Source organism: Stenella coeruleoalba (genome assembly GCF_951394435.1).
Source record: "Stenella coeruleoalba genome assembly, chromosome: 2".
Classification (NCBI taxonomy): domain Eukaryota; kingdom Metazoa; phylum Chordata; class Mammalia; order Artiodactyla; family Delphinidae; genus Stenella; species Stenella coeruleoalba.
The window spans coordinates 24,611,031-24,630,402 of NC_137147.1; the positions used below are offsets into that span (position 1 = coordinate 24,611,031).

Here is a 19,372-nt window from a genome sequence, read left to right on the forward strand (position 1 = left end):
CTAAAAGGCCATATTTGCCAAACCAATTGCATTTATTAAGTAATAATTCATTTTTATTTGTCAAGGATGCCTATAAGGTCCGATCAGGGCTCCTGATCAGCCCAAGATAAGCAGGGCAGCCAGACAGAGCTGACAGAATTCCAGCCAAAAGCAGAGACATGATATTTCATTTAGTCTGGGCAGACCTGTCATGGGGAGATGTATGACCTCCCTTAAGCTTCCTGAAATATTGCTAGTCGCTGCGGGCCCCCTGTTACTACACTGAAAGGTGGCCCCTAGGGCTCTGGGGACTCAGGCTGGGGGAGCCTTGGCCCATGAGGAGCGAGCGGCTGCTACAGGAGGAGGAGAAGAGGCTGCCAAGTGCGGCCCATATACACGCAGGCAAAGCCACCAGAGCAGTCCTCCCCTTCCAGCAGCCCCTACCTGGGTGTCTTTCCCTTTACGGGCTGTTCCTGATGTTCATTTTAGCCAGATCTCACCAGGATAGGCAGGTGTGGAAGGCAGAAACAGGAGGGAGGACCAGCCTATGTCACTGGCTTCACTCTGGGGCCCTGTTGGCACTGCCACTGTGGGCATGGGTTACCTGGGGGACAAATCACCTCCCATCTCAATCTGAGTCTAAGTTCCCTGAGCTGTTCGGTGAGCCTAGCCCCATCTGCTCTATTTCCTCACAGAGCTACCTCGAGATTCAAGGTCAAAATGTGATTGCTTGTGGGAAGGCACGTTATCCGCTACACTCTACGACACAAACGTGCTTGTTTGTTTTCTGTCATGTGGTAGCTTACTTTAAACCTGGAAAAAAAATATACCCACTGTCACCATCAAAGAGTAATTTTCGAAAAGTTAAAAACTTGACTTTCACACAAATATAGAATGAACACATGTCAAACATTGTGTAACTCATCAGTAAAGGAGCAAGTAAGAAAGTAGGTCTGGTTCAAAGAGAATTTTGAGGGACTGGGTATTTATGGGTATTTAAACAGGAATAAGAGACTAAGATTCCGGGATTAGATACAAAACTGGTTATTGCCCTACTGGGCAATAAGGAAATCATAACCTTCCGGGTTATCTTTTCTAGTAGGGAGAAATTATTTGCATCTCTGCTGGATAAGATCCACAGGTTGACATACGACTTCAGTCTGAGCCCTTAATTAATTGTCAGTAGCAAAGTCAAACAAAAGTACATTCCCTTAGATATGAAAAACTCCTCAGGTAGGCTGCTTGAACAATGCCCGAGAGTGACTTTGAAAGGACAAACCGCACACTCCTTTTTCTGAATTTTAGGTAATTTTTCTTAACATCTATCAGAGTTGCAGTACATAGTCTCTGAGAACCAATATGCCCAGAGAAAGGCAGCCAGTCCCCTCCTACTCACAGAGGCACTGAGAGTCCCAGGAGAAACCTCAGGCCATCACTGGGAACAAAGCCCTCTCTCCACCCCTTCCATATACTTAGCTATGGCTCCTCCTCAAGAACAGACAATTGTAAATAAGGCTGCAATGAATATGGGAGTTCAGGTATCCTTTTAATATTGATTTCGTTTCCTTCAGACATATAACCCAGAAGTGGAAATGCTGGATCATATGGTAGGTCTATTTTCAGTGGGTTTTTTTGGGGTTTTTTTGTCTTTTTTTTTTTGGCGGTATGCGGGCCTCTCACTGCTGTGGCCTCTCCCGTTGCGGAGCACAGGCTCCGGACATGCAGGCTCAGCGGCCATGGCTCACGGGCCCAGCCACTCCGCGGCACATGGGATCTTCCCGGACCGGGACACGAACCCGTGTCCCCTGCATCGGCAGGCGGACTCTCAACCACTGCGCCACCAGGGAAGCCCTATTTTCAGTGTTTTAAGGAACCTCCATACTGTTCTCCATGGTGGCTGTATCAATTTACATTCCCACCAACAGTGCACGGGGGCTTCCTTTTCTCCACACCCTCACCAACACTGTTATCTCTTGTCCTCTTGATGACAGCCATTCTAACAGGTGTGAGGTGATCTCTCATTGTGGTTTTTATTTGTATTTCCCTGACAATTAGTGATGTTGAGCACCTTTTCATGTGCCCCTTGGACATCTGTATACCTTCTTTGGAGAAATGTCGGTTCAGTTCCTCTAAGGCTGCCCCTTGCCCTGTTAACGGCAGCATCTGCATAAAGAAAGGAATCCCACCTTTTCAGAATAGTAACAGCTAACGCTCTGTGCCATGCACCATTCCAGGTACGTTACATGGACTCACAGCCACCTCTGCAGTAGACAGGTGAGGGAAGCGAGATACAAAAAGAGGAGGAAGCTTGGTCACCTGGCCAGCAGTTAGTGAAACCGGGATCCAAACCCAGGTGGCCTGGCTCCAGGGAACAAGCTCTCAATCACCAGCCCCTCCTGCCTCTCCACTCACTGGGAAGCTCCTTCCTGGTGGCAGGAGCTGCACCAAAAACCTCTGCAGGTCCCCACGGCAACCAAGAAAGCATTCCGTGTGGAGAAAAGAGTCGCAGTGGGAAATCCAGAGCTGTTTGTCTAACCCAAAATACACTGTTAACTAAAGCCATACTACAGCTCTTTTCAGAAAAAAATCAGTGACAAGTCTTTAATTGTCCCATGTAAAATGAATGTGCCGCTCACGTAAGTGATTTCTGTAATCACGCAATGGCAGGGGAAACCCAGGAATCTATCAAAAGTCTGAGTAATTAATTAATTTAGTAAATAATGTTTAAACCAAAGAGTTATTTTTGGATTCTTCTCAAAACTTGAATTGGCTGAAAGTACTTTAATTATTCTATAATTGCATGGATGGATTTATTCCCACCCCCAAGGGAAACTCTATTTATGTTCTTGGGGGGTGTCAAGGAAGCAAGGTCAAGATCTCTGAAAGAAACAGGAGGATGGTGTTGCAGGATATTAATAATCACACAAGTAGCCCGATATTAAGTATAAGGAGGTGAATAATTCAAGCTCTCTTTGCCCCTCCCCTGGTGTCCGCCCAGGCTTCTAGAGGCAGAACCACAGCCCCAAGGACCAGACCAGACCACTGCCTAGAGCGTTTTACTCTCCAACCCACCCCACCCCCGGGAACCACCCCTGGGATGTATAGCCTCAGGTCCCTCGCTGCTGGCCATTCACGGAGCGGGTCAATCTTGGACCAGCGAGCACTGAGTTGAAGTCCCTGAGTGTGAAGGCAGTGGGAACTTCTTCAGCCACACGTGGTGTTGGGAGCAGTAATGAGGACGAAAGAAGAGGAGCCAGGTTAATTACAAGAAGCTGGGGGAGTTTCTCTAATCTCGGAGCCTCTAGGGGCTTGGTGAAAGCTTCTCTAGATTCAGCTTGAAGCGGGACAGCACCTGAGAGCCAGGGCCTGGGGTATCCACAGGCCAATGAGGGCTCCTCAGGTGTCCTGGCCAGTGAGGCTCAAAGGGTCACGGCTACCAGAGTGGCAGGGAGTGGATCCCAGGGGCCATGACTACTGGGAGACACACATGATGACCTCTGACATCCCTGCCTCGGGCAGCAACTCGCTCCAAAGAAATACGTCCACATCCGCCCACCTTACCTGGGTCAGGATAAAGGAAATGAGCAAAGGGTTTCTTCCCTACATTTCCCCCTTCTTCTGGCCAATATTTTACTGACAGCACCACGGAGGGAGTTGGGGGTTAGTATTGCAGCAAAACAGCCTGTGTTGAGAGCATGGCCTGTGGGCACTGCACCAGCTGCTTCATGTTTCAATCATCAAACAATCCAATACTTTTTTTTTTTTTTTTTTTTGGCCACACCACACAGCATGCGGGATCTTAGTTTCCCAACCAGGGATCCAATCCGTGCCCCCTGCAGTGGAAGCGTGGAATCTTAACCACTGGACCGCCAGGGAAGTCCCTGATACTCTCTTGTATCCACTTTACAGCAGGAACCTGGGCCTTCCCGAGGGTGATGAGCTCCACCAAGGCGGCCCAGCTCGCAAGCAGCAGAGCCAGCAGCAGAAGCCAGGAAGGCCAACTCCAAAGTGACGCTGTTGCCCACTCCTGACACACCTGCTGTTGGGGACATAAGTCTCCAGGAACCCATCTGTGCACCTGGACCCCTCCAACGTCCCCAAGCTTCTCAAGATCTGGTGTGAGAAGTTACGGAGGGTGGACGATAGGAGGAGGTGTTTTCATTCTAGTGATTTCAGTAACCGGGGGGCTCTGTGCCTCTCTGACTTCTCTTCCCTAGTCTTCTGAGCACCTCCCACCACCGAACCAGAGTGACCCGCCAAGTGGGGGATGATCTGAGCACAAAGCAAATGTCCTGCACAATCCAGGCTGGTGTCGGGAGACAAGAGGAAACACGCTGGCAGCATGGCTTTAGAGACAGGAAAGGGGTCCCCATCTGCTCAGTCAATGACCACTGATCACCCCTGAGTCTACATACTCATGGACAACAGAGGGAGGTGGACAGGAGAGGAGCAAGAAGATTCTTGGAGATTCCGTGGAGCAAGACATGCCTCTGTGACTAATAACCTCATGAATTATAAATGACTTTTTTTGTTTTTAACAGAACTTCACAGCCTGCAAAGCCACACAACGACCCTGTGAAGGAAGTATTGTTATCACTCCAACTGTACAGATGAGGAAACTCAGACTCGGAGTTTAAGTAACTTACCCAAGGGTACCTGGCCAATAAATGGCAGAGTGACACACAACCCTAGGTGGCCCGACTTTGAACCCTCTGCCCCTCCCATCATACACGCAGCCCACTTGTCCCACGCTCTGTCCACACCTCTCCTATGGCACTGACACGAGGGGCCTGCACCTAGTAGGTGCTCAAGAAACGTCTGTTGAAAGACACGTTTGAGATGCTTTCACTGCTTCTCCAGTGACACAGAAGAGAAAAACGACTGGAAAGAAGAAACATGGCAAGGGCGGCTAGCTACACAGAGCAGATGGAACCCTGGCACTGACTGCATTCCCTCACCAGCCCCGCTGAAATGACTCTAAAAGCAACAGATAAGGCCAAGACCCCACTGCAACAGAGAGTAGAATGGCCAAAAACAGCACACAAAGAGATTAGCCAGGCTGTGTTTGCCAGAGGGGAGCAGACAGCTACTGACAAATGGCTCAGCAGGCTAGACGACAGGGCATCCTAAGCTGACAGTGGGGGAACTTGAAGTCTGCTGTCTCGGAGCCTAGAGAGGCCAGCAACTCGGGCCCTGGCACCTCTGATACATGGGATGGGAGTCCAAAGGAGGAACTAAACCTCCAGATTCCCTTCAGATCCTTATGGAAGACAAGATTTACTCTCTGGAGTGGTAAGAAGACAGGCTCTACAAGCCACACCACAGACCAGAGGGCCATCATGGGGACAGAGGACCCGGTCAAAGTCCACATAATGACCGCTGCGGAGCACCCGGCCTTCTTTCCCCAGCAGACTCCCGGGCCCCCGGGATAGACAGGCTGGCGTCTCTCGCGAGCCCGCCATCCCTGCACCCAACCCGTCCTTCACAGACTGCGGACGTTGCCCACCAGGCCTCCAGTCCCTGTCTCACCCAGCCCCAGCTCCTGACTTTGTCACCTTTCTCCCAGCTAATTTCACACAAATTCAATTGGGCCTCAGCCCATGTGGGGTCTTAAACACACACTCACTGAAATCCAATTAACCTTCGATAAAGGTCCTGCAATCAATAGTCGTCCTGTGGCTTAAGGAGCCTCCGTTCAGCCCAGGAAAGCGCACTCCTGCACGACCTTTATTCTTAATGAAATCAATGACAGTCACTGTCACCAGCTCTTAAAGTGACTGGCAAATATGATCACCGGGTCAGGCCCTCAATAATATGCTGCTTCTGGGCTCAGAGCACAGACAAACGAGGGCCCCTGCAGGCTGCTGGCTCCCCAGGCTCCACGCTCCCTGGGCAGACAACACACCTAGGCAGGGCCTGGACGTGCAAAACAGTGGAGGTGAGGCTTGCGGGCTCACCTGGGGCAGCCAGGGACCCCCTGGTCTTGTGGCAGGTGGTTCCTGAACTCCAGTGAGTGCCTGAACCACCTGGAGAGTTTGTTAAAATGCAGATTCTTGCAACCCTTCCCACCCCAGATTCTGATAAGTACGTTTGGGGTGGGGCCCAGGAATCTGCATTCAAGTCTTATCTCCAAGCAGGCCAAGAGTCGCTGTTCTGTAAAGTATCCAAGCAGGACAGACCCTTAGAGTCCTGCTAACCCAACGCCTTCAGTAAGAAAACTGAGGCCCAGAGGAGGGGAGTGATGTGTCCAAGGTCACACAGCAGGCCACTGGCAGAGATGGAGCTCGAACCCAGGTCTCTTGTCTCCTAAACTGGTGTTTCCCTACCTGAGTCTCTGGGGAACTGGCCACTGGGACTGGTCTTCAGGTCCTCACATACTAGCCCAACTGGGCTGGGACACTGCAGGGTGAGGAGGCCTCTTCAGAGTGGAGTGGGGATGACTAACAAGTGTTTGGAGGCGTCTAGAGCCCTCCCCACCCTTGAGAACAATTCCTTCTAGAGCCACTTCCTGCTGAGCCCCATCTTCCAGCTGAGTCAACAACTTGTAGCAGCCAAGATGCCACTAATTATCCTTTCCCCCAGGATCTGGGGTGAGATCTTTGCCCCTTGTCACTCCTATCTGTCCCCTGTATTTCCCTCCCCAAGCAACACTCACAGCCAGGCTGTCCTCAGGAGGGAGAATCACTCCAGGGACAGGCCCACTCAGTCCCACAGTCCTAGACAGGTTTTAGAATCTCAGAATTTTTTTAGAAACTTTCAGTCACATGGAGTCTTTCATGCTACACACACACACACACACACACACACACACACACACACACACACACACACTAGTCTTCCATGAGGCCTGTGGCTTTGAGGTTGGTTGGTAAGAGCCATAATAGGTTAATTTCTGCACAGTAGGGCCTGTCTCTAGTCTCCCAACATCACCAATGGTCAGCAACGGCACAGTAGAGCACGTGTCCCAGCGCCCACTGCCCAGCCTGAGGTTCCTGTGGAAGTATTTAATGACATCATCTCAGAACACTACCAAGGAGGCTCCCAGGTCATGCAAACCCTAGAAGCCAGGGGCAGGGGATTAAGGAAATAAGGAATTAAGACAGTATGGTTATTATTGCAAGGACAGACCAATGGAAGAGAACAGAGCTTCCAGAAAAGACCCACAGCCAATTGAGGACAAAGATGCCAGGCCTAGATTACTATATGGTATGATGCCATTGACATGAAATTCAGTAAGGGAGAAGGTGATCTATGGCGACAGAGGTCAGAATAGTGGGAGCTCTGGTGGGGGTGAGGGTATCAACCGGGAGGGGGCAGGAGGGGGCCTGCCAGGGGGCTAGAAATGGTTTGTCCCTTTATCTGGCTGGTGAGTACACGGTATAGCCATATGAAAACTCACTGAGGTGTACCATGAAGATCTGGGACCTCAAGTAAGTTACCTTCCCTCTCTGAGTCTCTGATTTTTCATCTGCAAAATGGAGACAAGACCTCCCTCCTAAGTTTGTAATGCAGATCGGGCCTGGCACCCAGAGTCCGGTAGTCAGTAAACGTTAATGGTCAAAGGAGGTAACGGAGGAAAGAGCAGGGCCCAGTGATGATAATAATAATGAAAACAGCAACAACCATCAACTAGCTACCAGTTCAGGGTTCTAGCCACATGCCAGGAGCTGTGCTAGGAGGACACATCTAGCGCTCACAGCATCTCTAGAAAATGGAACGTCTGTAACATGAACTTGATGTAAGCTAGAGAGTGAAGGGCTGCATTTAGATGGTGCCCTGGGAGCTGGGCAAAACTTCTGTCAGTATTCCAACTCCTTCTTCGAGGAGTTACTGGCGTGGCTGTCAACCAGGTGGCCCCAGGATCCACTGCAGCCCCAGGCATATTCCTGGGAGGGAGACAGAGAAGGTGGAGGTGCGAGGACTTTGAAGTCACGCAGACCTGGGTTTGACTCCTGACTCTGCCCCTGCTAGCGGTGTGATGTCGGGCAAATTGTTTAACCTCTCTGAGCTTCACCTTTCTCGTCTATAATTGGGGTTAACAATATATCCTTGGAGGACATCTGTAAGGAGTAGAGATTATATTTGTCACATGCTTGCTACATATAAGTTGCTTATAATAATTTTTGCTATTGTTTTTCCCAAACTACTCTGATATCAGCCTGCCCGACTCTGTATGTCCACAGAAACAAAAACCAACACTCTACCCCAGCCCTGCCTCATAGAGGCCAATCCAGGGCATGAGACTGGCTTAGTTTGTTCGCTAATTCATAGGATGTCCACCAAGGGTCTGCTCTGCACAGAACACTGGCCTTATCTGCAAAGCTGATTCAAGAGGGCTGGAAGCAGAAGCAGATGAGCCCAGGCCCTCAGAGGGCATCACCCAGCCCCAGCTCCCACCAGCCACCTCCAGCCTCCTCCCAGGTACCTCACTCCGCCAAGAGCAAGCAACTACACCAGAGCACATCTCTGTCTGCATTTGTCTTTGAAAATCAAAGCTGCCTGATTAAACGCCATTACAGCCCTGGGTTCACTGGATCAGAAGAGATTAATGAATTTAGGGGTGCTGCTGGCATGAAAAGCCCACCGCAGCTGGCAGTAACTAAACGCCAGTAACCTGAGGCCCCTGGAGTCTTTCCTGATCAGCAGGCAGAGAGACCCTGCTCCCCTTTAAGACTGCTCAGGATAAACAAGAGGTGACCTCCCCTTCCCCTCCTCACTGGCACCAAAGACTCTGTACTCAAGAGTCCTGGTGGACAAAGGACAAAGGATCCCTGGTTAGATGCGGGGACATACCCCCACCCCAACCAACAGAGGAAGAGATGGGCAAGCAGGTCTTACCACTCCCTCCTCTGCAGGAAGCTCTGCCCAGCACCCTCTAGCCAACAGTGAGGGAAGCAGAGTCAGAAGCCCCAAGTTGTCCTACTGCCAGGTGACCTCGGGAGAGACATTTGCTATCTCTCTGAGCTTCCCCTGAATTGGAACAGTAGTTTTCTCATCCTCCCCCTGCCCCCAGCCCCCAAGCAGCAGATCTCTTCCCAAAAAGCCCAATAGGCAACTCAGGTGATGGCAGAGCTGCCCTGGGTGAAGCAGGGTAGGGAGCAGAGAGGCCCATCAGCCTCCCCACCCACCCAGAGGCCCCTGAAGGGTTCTGGGAGCACTGTTCCCTAAGTCAGGGGACAACAGCTGTCCCCAGGACCCAAGGCCAGCTGTGGCTAAACAGGCTCCTGGCAGCAGCTCCATACCCTCTGGTGCAGGCCCTCCTTTTATGAACTAAGAGGAGTACTGGAGTCAGAGAGACTTGGGTTTCCATCCTAGCTCTACTAGCTGTGTGACCTTGGGAAAGTTACCTTCCTTCTCTGAATCTCTGATTCCTCATCTGCAAAATGGAGACAATAAGACCTCCCTCCTGAGTTTATCATGGAGAAAACGGCCTGGCACAGGGAGTCAGGCATTCAGCAAACATTCACCGTCAAAGGAGATAAAGGAGGAGGAAGGAAGGGCCAGAGTCCAAAGAAAAGAGTGGAAACAACAGTCCTGCTGCCATTTTGGAGTGCTCAGCATACACCAGGCACTGTTCTAAGCACTGTTGTGCACTAACTCTTGAGGTCCTCCCAACGTTTTTAGAGGTAAGGCTATCATCGTCCACATTGCAGAGGCCACACAGGCACCCAAGGCCTGGGCTCACAATCTGCACACTCCTTCAGCTCCCACTGGCTCGTCTGCTGAGCCAAAGTGTGGCTTTTTCCTCTGGGCCACCACTGGGACCACAGGCTCATCGTCGTGTGCTGCCTGAGGGGGAGTAGCCAAGAGCATTCGCTTCTACTGGGTCTGGTCCCTTTCCTTCCTTCCTCCCACCAGCCAGAGGGGTCATGTCACTGCACTACTCACCCTTCAGTGACTCCCCAGTACCTCGGGGTCATGCCCAAGGCCTTCACCATCTGCCTGCAGCCCTGCAAAACCTCACCACTCCTTAACACTTCCTTGCAGGACCACCTCTGCGCCCCCAACTCCTCCACCCCGACACACACACACACACACACACACACACACACACACACACACACACACACACACACACACACACACACACACACACATCTCTGGCAAATTCCCGCTCATCCTGCTGGGGAAGCCGGCCTGGGGCAGAGGTGAGCACTTCTTCTTTGTGGCTCCCTGGGGACTGGCTCACCCCTCGCTGCGTTGCCTGAGAGATGGCTACAAGGATAGAGTTGTGTGCCTGACTCCAGTGCTAGGCTGGGAACTCCCTGACAAAGGGAATTGTGTCTAGTTCCTCTCTGAACCCTCACACCTAGCACACAGTAGGACTAAAAAATGATGAATGCTGGTGGAAAAAAGACAACCTCATCCCTACCTGTGGGACCCCATGGTGACCAAGAAGAAGAAAATGGGGTACAGGCCCCAGCCCACCGGTCAGCCTTCCCTGAGGCCAATCAGGTGGCAGGCAGGAGACAGAAGCCCCTCTTTTTTTCGCTCCAAGCCACTAGCTGGCTACTGCCGCGCCCTTTTGGCCTGGTACCTGGAGATCTGGGGAGGGCAGGAAGAGGGAGGAGGTGCGTCCAGGGCCCAAAGGGCAGAGGATTAAGTCCCATGGATTTGCACCATTGTTCTTCAGTTTCTCTGCACTGTGGGGCTCAGATGGCACAAGAAGACAGATGGTAATCCCCTGTCCAGGCAGGAGCTGCTGTGGGTGGGGGCAGGTGGGGCTCAGCACGTGCCCCACCCCACTGCCTGCTGCCAACCCCATTTCTAGGAGATGGGCAGAGAGCTGCCATAGAGGACCTGTAAGGCTGCTTTGTGCTCAGAGATGTTATAATTCTTCAGACAACAGGCCCCACTTCAAGACCGTGAGACCTCACCCAGACACACCTGCCCTTGCTAGGCAGCCCCGCCCCGTCCCGCGCCAGCAGCCAAGTGCCCTCGACCTTACCTCATTAACGTCAATCTTGTTCCTCTCCATGTAGTCTCTGTCGTTGACCTGCCCGCCGTCCACAAACTCCATCAGAAGGACCCGCTTGGTGGACAGCTCCCAGTAGATCTGGGGGACCTGGAATAGGAAAGGGCAGGTCAGAAGGAGGCAGGAGGCTGGAAGCTGCGGGCAAGGGGGCTGCAGACAGGCACATGAGCCAGACATCAACACACGCTCCTCCCAGGAACAAAAGGGAAGGCCCCCCAGCAGGGATTGGTGGGGAAAGCGGGAGGCAGGCCAAGAGAGAAGGGTAGGCTGTTCTGCCTCCACCAGCGAGGCGCAAGGCCTCCTTTAGTGACCCCTCCTGCTTGGGGACCAGAGAAGGGCTTCCCACCCTCCTCAGTGCCTTCCAGACACAATGAAGAGCCCACACTAAAACTGGGACTTAGGGGAAAATGCATGGAACCTCTCATATCTGAGCCACAGTTGGTGTTAGAAGCAATTTCTCTCTCACACCAGGCTTATTTCAGGCTCCTCGTGTGAATATAAACCCTCTGCCTCAGTTTCTTCACCTGTGCAATGGGTGTTATATGTATGGATGATTGAATGAATGAATTTTTGCTAAGTGATAAATTTTTCAGTCACGAAGTCATGAGTTTTCTCATGCCCGTTTCCTAAAGCCTCCTGTGGCAGGCAGTGCTGAAGCCTAACCCAACACCTATTCCCAATCCTCCTCTTTCCCTGAGACAAGGGAAACTAAATACTTTCCCTGCCTGCCCTGCAATAATTATGGCCATGTGACACAGTTCTGGCTTATGAGACATAAGTGGAGGTCTGTTAGGGGGTGTAGGAAGGTTTTTATTTTCTTAATAAAAAGGGATGTTTGTAAATATTGCAACTCTTCTTACCCTTCTCTTCTTACCTTGAGAGTGAATGTGATACCTGGAGCTGCAGCAGCTACCTTATAACCATGAGGAAAAGTCTAAGAAAATCACAGAGATGCCAGCTCTGATACTGTCAAACCACTGAGACAATATCAACAGGCAACTGCTACAAGCCTTCTTGCTATGTGAGGAAAATACATCCTTCTTGTTTAAGACACTCTGAATGGGGCTGTCAGTTACCTACAGACAAATGCATTCCTAACTGATATGCTCTCCGACCCACTCTGACTCCAAGGACACCCAACAGCCCAAAAGAGAAGATTTCCCCAGGAGTAGCCACGAGATTGGGCTGCACCAAGGACTGCTGGGCTGCCATGTGAGTGAGCGACACCTGTGAGTCCCACCATGGCCAGGAGGGAGGAATGACCAGGATTTCAGCATGCCGTGATTCCCCAACAACTTAACGGGTTTATTCCACTTACAAATGACGAAGCAAGGACACCTAATTCAAGTGTTTTGGGGAATAAGGACTTCCCTCATCCCAACCCTCAGAGCTCACCTAGCAGGAGGATAGCAGCCCTCAAGCCAAGAAACCTTTCTTGTTCCTGGTTCTGCTAACAACTGTTGTGTCTGAGTCCAGACACTTAACTCCTCCATGCCTCAGTTTCCCTCATTAGAAAGGAGATTGTTCCTTCTCCATCTCAATAAGGAGCACTGGGGACAAAAAGTGCCGTACGTACAAGTGAACACCCTGGGCTCCCTGGAACACAAGTTCCTACTGAAATCAGGTGTCATTTTGGTTTGCTCCTTTCCTGCAATTCTTGCCATCTAGGCCATTAGAGAAATCTGTGACCCTACGTTACTTTGAACTTAAAATTCAGTCTCGCTTGGCATTCTTCAAAAAAATCTCTTTAAGAATATGAGTGGCGAGTTTGCTGCGGTTGGTGGTGGCTTCCAAAGGAAAGGGACATATTTGGGGGGTAAGTCCTTCCCCTGCATTGTATGGGGCCCAAGCTTGGCCGTGGGTGCCTGGGGCTCTGGAAACTGGAGGCCAGGCCCCTCCCCTCCGTGCCCGCCTGGGGCAACAGGCAAAACAGCCAAGAAAGAGCCACAGACCAGAGAGAAAACCCAAAAGCTGGAGCCTCCCTGGGCTCGTTAGTCAGGGTCACCGGTGTACTGGGTTCCCTCGCTTCCACCTTTCCCCCCAGTCTCCCTCCAAATGCAACCAACCCAGTCTCCCAGTGGAATGTGCGCCTGCCTCGGCGGCTTAGCTCTGAAACAGCAGAGACAGCAGAAAAATGGGAGGCAGAAGGGTTTGTCCTGGGAGCTCAGGGAGCGCGGCAGTTGCCCCTCGATGGGTGTAACATGGAAATGCCTGCAAGATGCAAACGTGCCTCCTGCTCAATTAGGAGAAACTTGGCTTGACAGGGGACACAAGGTCAAGTGACTTGTCCCTAAATCATCACGTGAGCAGGAGGCTCCGGGGCTATAAGGTGAAATTTACTTCACCCCAACAGCAATGTTTCACCACCATTCCTTCCTCAGCTTCTTCCATCAAGGAATGGAAAATGAAAGAGAAGATTTTTTTTTTTTTTTTGCGGTACGCGGGCCTCTCACTGTTGTGGCCTCTCCCGTTGCGGAGCACAGGCTCCGGACACACAGGCTCAGCGGCCATGGCTCACGGGCCCAGCCGCTCCGCGGCATGTGGGATCTTCCCGGACTGGGGCACGAACCCGTGTCCCCTGCATCGGCAGGCGTGCTCTCAACCACTGCGCCACCAGGGAAGCCCAAAACAGAAAATTTTTGAAGAGGCAATAAGAACCACCCTGTCCCCTGCCCAAACAGAAATAAACCCCAAGAGGCTCCTGGCCAGGGTGCCTGCTCACCCCTCATAGGCCATCAGGACCTCTGGGTCTGGCATCTAAACTTCTCACCACGGAGCAGAGGCCCCACTCCTGTAGGCTCTGCCTGCCCCCATACCAGAGCCAATCCTGACCCCCGGAAGGAGGGCACAGATTATGGAAAGTTCCAGCCCCAAACCCTGGCCTCAGCCTCATTAACTGGCCTTGACCCTGTGCTTCCTCTTTGTTCCTGTGCTTGGTCAGCACACCTGGCTTGTCCGGGCCAGCCCCCCGTCATCCAGGGCCACAGTCGTCCCATTAGCCGAGCCCAGTGGAGCAGAGCATAGACCTGAAGTCAGACTGTCAGGCTGGAGCCCCTGCTCTGCCACCTCTGAGCTGTGTGACTTGGGTAAGTTTTATAACCTCTCTGAGTGCCAGTTCCCTCACCGTAAAAGGGTGACAACAGTTACAAGGAAAGCGACGCTCCTTACTTCCTACTAGCACGTGTGAGGTCCTGGTGCTCCACACGGCAGCTGCTATATGACAGACACGTAGAATTTCACTGGTTCTGAAACACAACCAGGGCTGAGAGCTAATGCAACAGACAGTTCAGCATAACTCAGATCTGCCCATAAGTTATTACAGAGGGAGAAGAGCTCAAGGTTTAACATGCAGGCTTGGGGCCAGGCTGCCTCTGTCCCTTACCAGGAAACTGTGTAAACCTGGGCAAGTGGCTTCATCTCTCTGGGCCTCAGCCTCCCTGCTGCTGACATGGAGCTAATAATGGCATTTCCCTTGTGGGGTTGTACAACGATTAAAGAGTAAATATACATAAAGCACTTGAAAAGTGTCTAACACAGCACAGGCATGTAAAAAATATTAACTAATTATTACACATCAGTGCTTCCTGATCTTTGAGAGTCTTAGGAAGTTATGATGTTTCACCAAAAGCATGCTCATCTCCTCAGGGTTTGCCCACAGTTTCTGGAGAGTCCCAGGCCCCTTACCTAGCACTAAAAAACCCTGGAGTGCTCAAGAGACAACCCCCCACCAAGCCCCACCTCCACATATAGAGACACACTCTCATCCCTTCCAGTCCCAAACCCTGTGGTTATAAGGCTTCTCCCTCTATCTTGTCCCAGTTGTCCCCAAGGTCAGTCACAAACCTCACTGCGTGTCCTGTCCCCTCCCCACAGCACACACACACTCTGATGCCAGATCTACAAATGCCCTGGTCTGACCGTTCGGCCTGGCTGCCCCATCACCTTCTCCCCGTCTCCCCGACACCACATTTGCATTCAGTGCTTGTCTGAGGCTCAGAGATTTATAGCATAGGGCTGAGGTTATTAAACCCCACTGGAAGAGGCCTCACACACTGAGAGGTAAACTCTTTGCCGAGGCTTAATTACGCACAGATGTTGTGATGGGGTGCCAGTGTGCAAAAGCAATCTATCTCCTGTTTTAAGAGCTGAACGGGGTTCGCAACGCAAAATTTGCTTCCCACTTGTTATGTGTTTAGAGAAAATTAATTACTCAGGAGCCTTAATTCTACCATTGTCTTAGGAATGGTGTGCGCGTTTTAGAAGCAGCAGGTCAAATCATTACACTAATTATTTACCCATTTGGCATCCTCGTTTCAAAAATTTGTGTTATTATTATTACATGTCTTGGTCTGACAGATGCTAGCTGGCCCCAGCCAGGGGACGATTTTGCTGTTTCCATGGGAACAGTGGAGGAGACGGTTCTGTTTGGCACGGAGGACCACCCCTGCCGGCTAAGAGGCAACAGAATGTCCTTAGACGAGCCTCAGAGTTGAAGTCAGAAAATCCCATTTGTACCCTAACTCCTCTCCTCTAAGACTACCATCTGTAAAATGGGATGACGGTTGTTGGAAGGATTCAGTGTCCTAGTATCGTCATAGTGTTCAGTGCCGCAGAAGAGACATTCAGTAAACATTGCCTATCCCTTTGTATAATCAACACGTCTTGGAAGCCCCCTCTGAGCTCCTTACCTAGGCGGAATTAAGTACTTCCTCTTGGGCATCCACAGAAACATAGAAGAGTCTCTGGCATAGTGCTAACCAACCTGTACTATAACAACATGCTGTGTGTTTGTCCCCCACTAGATGGGACGTCTTCCCAGGCAGGAGCCAACCATCTCTTACTCATCTAGGTACCTCCAGATCCTAGCACAGCAAGAGGCTCAGGAAACGCTCCATAAATGTGGAATAATGGACTGAAAGAAAAGGAATACGTAAGTGGAAGCATAATTCAGACCCCACAGCATTATTCTAATTAGTTAATATTATTACTTGCATTAGAAAGCCAAGTTTTCATTGAATTGGTGGTTTGAAGCTCAAGGCTGGGGCAATGTTACCAGATCATCTGGATTTGCCCAAGCAAGAGGGTCTGTACGAATAATGGCATTTGCCTCGTAGGGCTGTTTAAGGCAAAGCCAGTCAAGCACACTGGGGGCATCTGGACAGACCTGACCCCCGACTCACTCAAAAAGCTGAACTTTGCCAGTGGCTACACCTTCCACCAAACCAGCGTATCAAGACGCCACACTGCTCATCACAGTTGTAGGTCTTCCTCCCGTGAACCAAGCTCTAGGACTCTCAGGCAGCTAGGGGAGATGCACCCTCAGTCTCCCCATCTCTATTCATCAATCCGGATAGCAGAAGTACAGTATAAACACGGTCTCTGTTTCTCAGGATGTCTTCAGAAGCCACGTGGATACTTTAGTCCAGAGCAAGAGACCTTCCAGTCCACATGCTGAGACACCCTGCCCAGGAAGAGCCCCACTTGACTGTTTGCTCCAGAACTAGTACCTGGAGCCCTGTGCCTCACCCTCCCACATTCTCCAGGCCTCCCCAGTTAAGAGCAAAGGGTTGATCTCTTCCAAGAGTTGAAAGTCAATCTCTCCATGTAGACTGCCAGAGAGACCCAACCCCTGCACTGCTGTGATGAAGCGGTACCCCCGGAAAATGAATCCAAGCCCCACCATGGACAAAATGTGTTGGAAGAGCAGTGGTGTGGGCATGCATCTCTCTCACTCTGACCTCCACGGGCCCTGTGGGGAACATCAGGACAGTCCTCAAAGACCAGCTCCAAGGCCAACTCCTCATTGGAGCCTTCCCTGCCCTGCTCCCCACAGGAGTCCCTTCTGAATCCTTAGAGCAGGACCTCTCACTGAGCTGGGACTCTGTGTCATTTGATGTTGTTTCCCACAGTAAGTGTCTCCTATCACACCAGCAGTTCTAGTCAATACTTGAAAACACAAATCTGTTCCAATGTGACTGATAAATGAGGGAACAATTTGATCATAACACAAATTTTACATTCACTTATGTGCAGTATCATCTGCGAGAAATACTCGGAAACGCAGAAAACTGTATGCAGCTGACCCACACAGGAATACACAAAGCAGACACGCCTCAAACATCACCACGTGTGCTATGGGTTACACTCACCCGTAACTGGCGTCACAACAGCTGTCCCCTCCCTCCACCTCTTCACAGTAACTCCTAAGCAGCCACTCTTCTGATGCCCACTTCCGCAAGCCCGCGTCAAGTAAAGCGGCGTGTGTACTGTGGTCTTAATGTATTTCTTAGCCACTTACCATGTGTAAAACTATGCTACCATTTCATTAGGTTCCTATCCGCTTTTATCTTCTGGGTCACTGGTGACATTTTTGAACGTGGTAAGCCTAACCCTATTTTGCCCATAAACCTTGTGGTTTCTGTTGTGCGATTTTGCATACTGTGGAGATTTCTAGGACACGTGTGTTGTGTGATACAGACCTGCGTACTCAATGAGCTGATGTAATATAGGTAAAGCTTTAGGAACAGTGCCAGAGTATACTAGCGTTAGCTATCACCATCACCATCATCAATGTCATCATCCCATGGTTCGTGGAGGTGGAAACCATGGCTTACAGGCCCTCAGGAGTGCTCAAGGTCTTGCAACTGCAGGTCGTTCAATAAAAAAATATTTGTTCAAAAAGTCAGCAATCCCCTTTGATAATTTGTGTCGATAACTTTGCCTTCAAGGGCTTTAATGTGCATCACCAGGGACAAATCAGTCACCCTCAGAAGGAAGACTCAGGAAGGAGAGGTCCCCGCTCATGTCTTGCAAGGGGGGATGCTCAGGGCTGGGACCAGTTTTCCCCTGCCCTCTTCCGCCCGACCAGCAGGGCCCCGTGGCCCTGACCGCCTACCTTTAGGAAGTCAAAGTGCTTGAGCATTTGGGCCACTTTCTCGGCGTTCCTCCCCTCGTTGAGGAAATCCAGCTCCAAAGGCAGGTTCTTCTTGGCTTCATCCACCAACCACATGAACTCAAACTCCGGAAATAGCTGCTTCACGGCCAGGACGAGCACCTAAAACCCATCAAGCACCCCATCAGTCTGTCCACGGCCCCCACAGAGGAAGGTACATTCTCTGTCCTCCTGCCTGGGTCTGGGCGTTGACAAGTCCCCAGGCCGCCCCTGGAGTAAGGGTGGGTGGGCAAACGGCTCCCCTGGGGCCCATCTCTGTAGTCCAAATCCAAGATTATGAAAGCCCAACAGCCGCGAGCAGAAACTGCCACCACCATTTACTGAGCGCGCCCCACTCGCCCAGCACTGGGTAAGCGCTATTACCTGCCTTATTCCTCCATTTCTTCTTCACAGTGTCTCTGGGAGGTACACACCCTTATCATCTGCATTTTACAGATTAAGAAAGTTGAGGCTCTGAGAGGTTATGTGATTTTCCTGAATTTGCCCAGCAAGGAAGCAGAGCCAGAATTCCCCTTGGGTCTACCCGGCCCCAAAACCCTTGTTCTTAAGCACGTTGCTGAATTGCTGCCTTTGCTTCTCCCAGATTTGTGCTTTGTGGTCCTGTTTATAAAGGGCTGGGAGGGGGCAGCAGCTACATTTTGTTTATTTCTTAGGCTGAGTGGTTGGTACCTGAGCATTTATATTATTTTCTATGATTTTTGTATTGAATACATCTAAAATATTTCATGATAAAAAATCAAATTGGAATAAGAAACCAAGGTTGGCTAAGACAAGAGGAGTAAGAGATAAGGGATTTGACCACTTGGGTAAAAAGCTTGGATTTTTGGAGATCTGGGCCCACGGTGGACTCTTGAGTCAGGACATGATGAAAGAGTGAGTTTCAGAAGACTTATCTGGCATTTCAGTTGTCAGTTTAATTATGTGAAACAAACATCACTGGCAGAGAACAAGAGCCCAGGGACATCTGCAGAGCACACCACGGCCCCTCCGTGGGCAGGGACTCAGTTCTGAGGCTACCCCACCACTGGAGCTCTGGATTTGAGATGGTCTCACAAGTTCACAGACTATAGCACTGTAGTGGGTAAGCAAGGGTGATGCCAGGGACATGGGGGATGTTCCAGCACTGGGGGGGCGGGGGTGGAGGGGTGGAGAGAGGGAGGGACACAGAAGGCACCTCTCCTGTTCTTCTATAAGCCCTCCTGTTGGTGTTCAAGGTCGGGCCTGGGGAGAACCACTGATAGATCCTCCCAGTAATTCTTGGTATAGTCCTCTGAGAATCCCCATCTCTAGCCCTGGCTAGAGCAGAAGGACAAGGAACGAGAACTAAAGAACCATGGGCCTATTGGTACCAAGAGACCTTCCCCATCTGTTATGGACTTAACGCTTATGTAGCCCCCAAATTCATACGTTAAGCCCTAACCTCAGGGTGATGGTGTTTGGAGGTGGGGCCTTTGGGAAGTAATTGG

At 50.9% G+C, this 19,372-nt stretch overlaps 1 protein-coding gene across 4 annotated transcripts in view; it reads right to left on the minus strand.

Moving 5' to 3' along the window:
• ADCK1 (aarF domain containing kinase 1) overlaps positions 1–19,372 on the minus strand; it is a 113,010-nt gene that overhangs the window by 12,372 nt on the left and 81,266 nt on the right. For 3 of the 4 annotated variants that reach the window (XM_079914845.1, XM_079914846.1, XM_079914848.1), the window contains exons 6-7: positions 17,850–18,008; positions 10,928–11,044 (exon numbers count right to left, since the gene is read on the minus strand). In XM_079914845.1, the coding sequence (XP_079770971.1) occupies positions 10,928–11,044; positions 17,850–18,008 (276 nt within the window). The remainder of the gene's footprint in view (positions 1–10,927; positions 11,045–17,849; positions 18,009–19,372) is intronic. The other variant, XM_079914847.1, reaches the window with a different exon arrangement.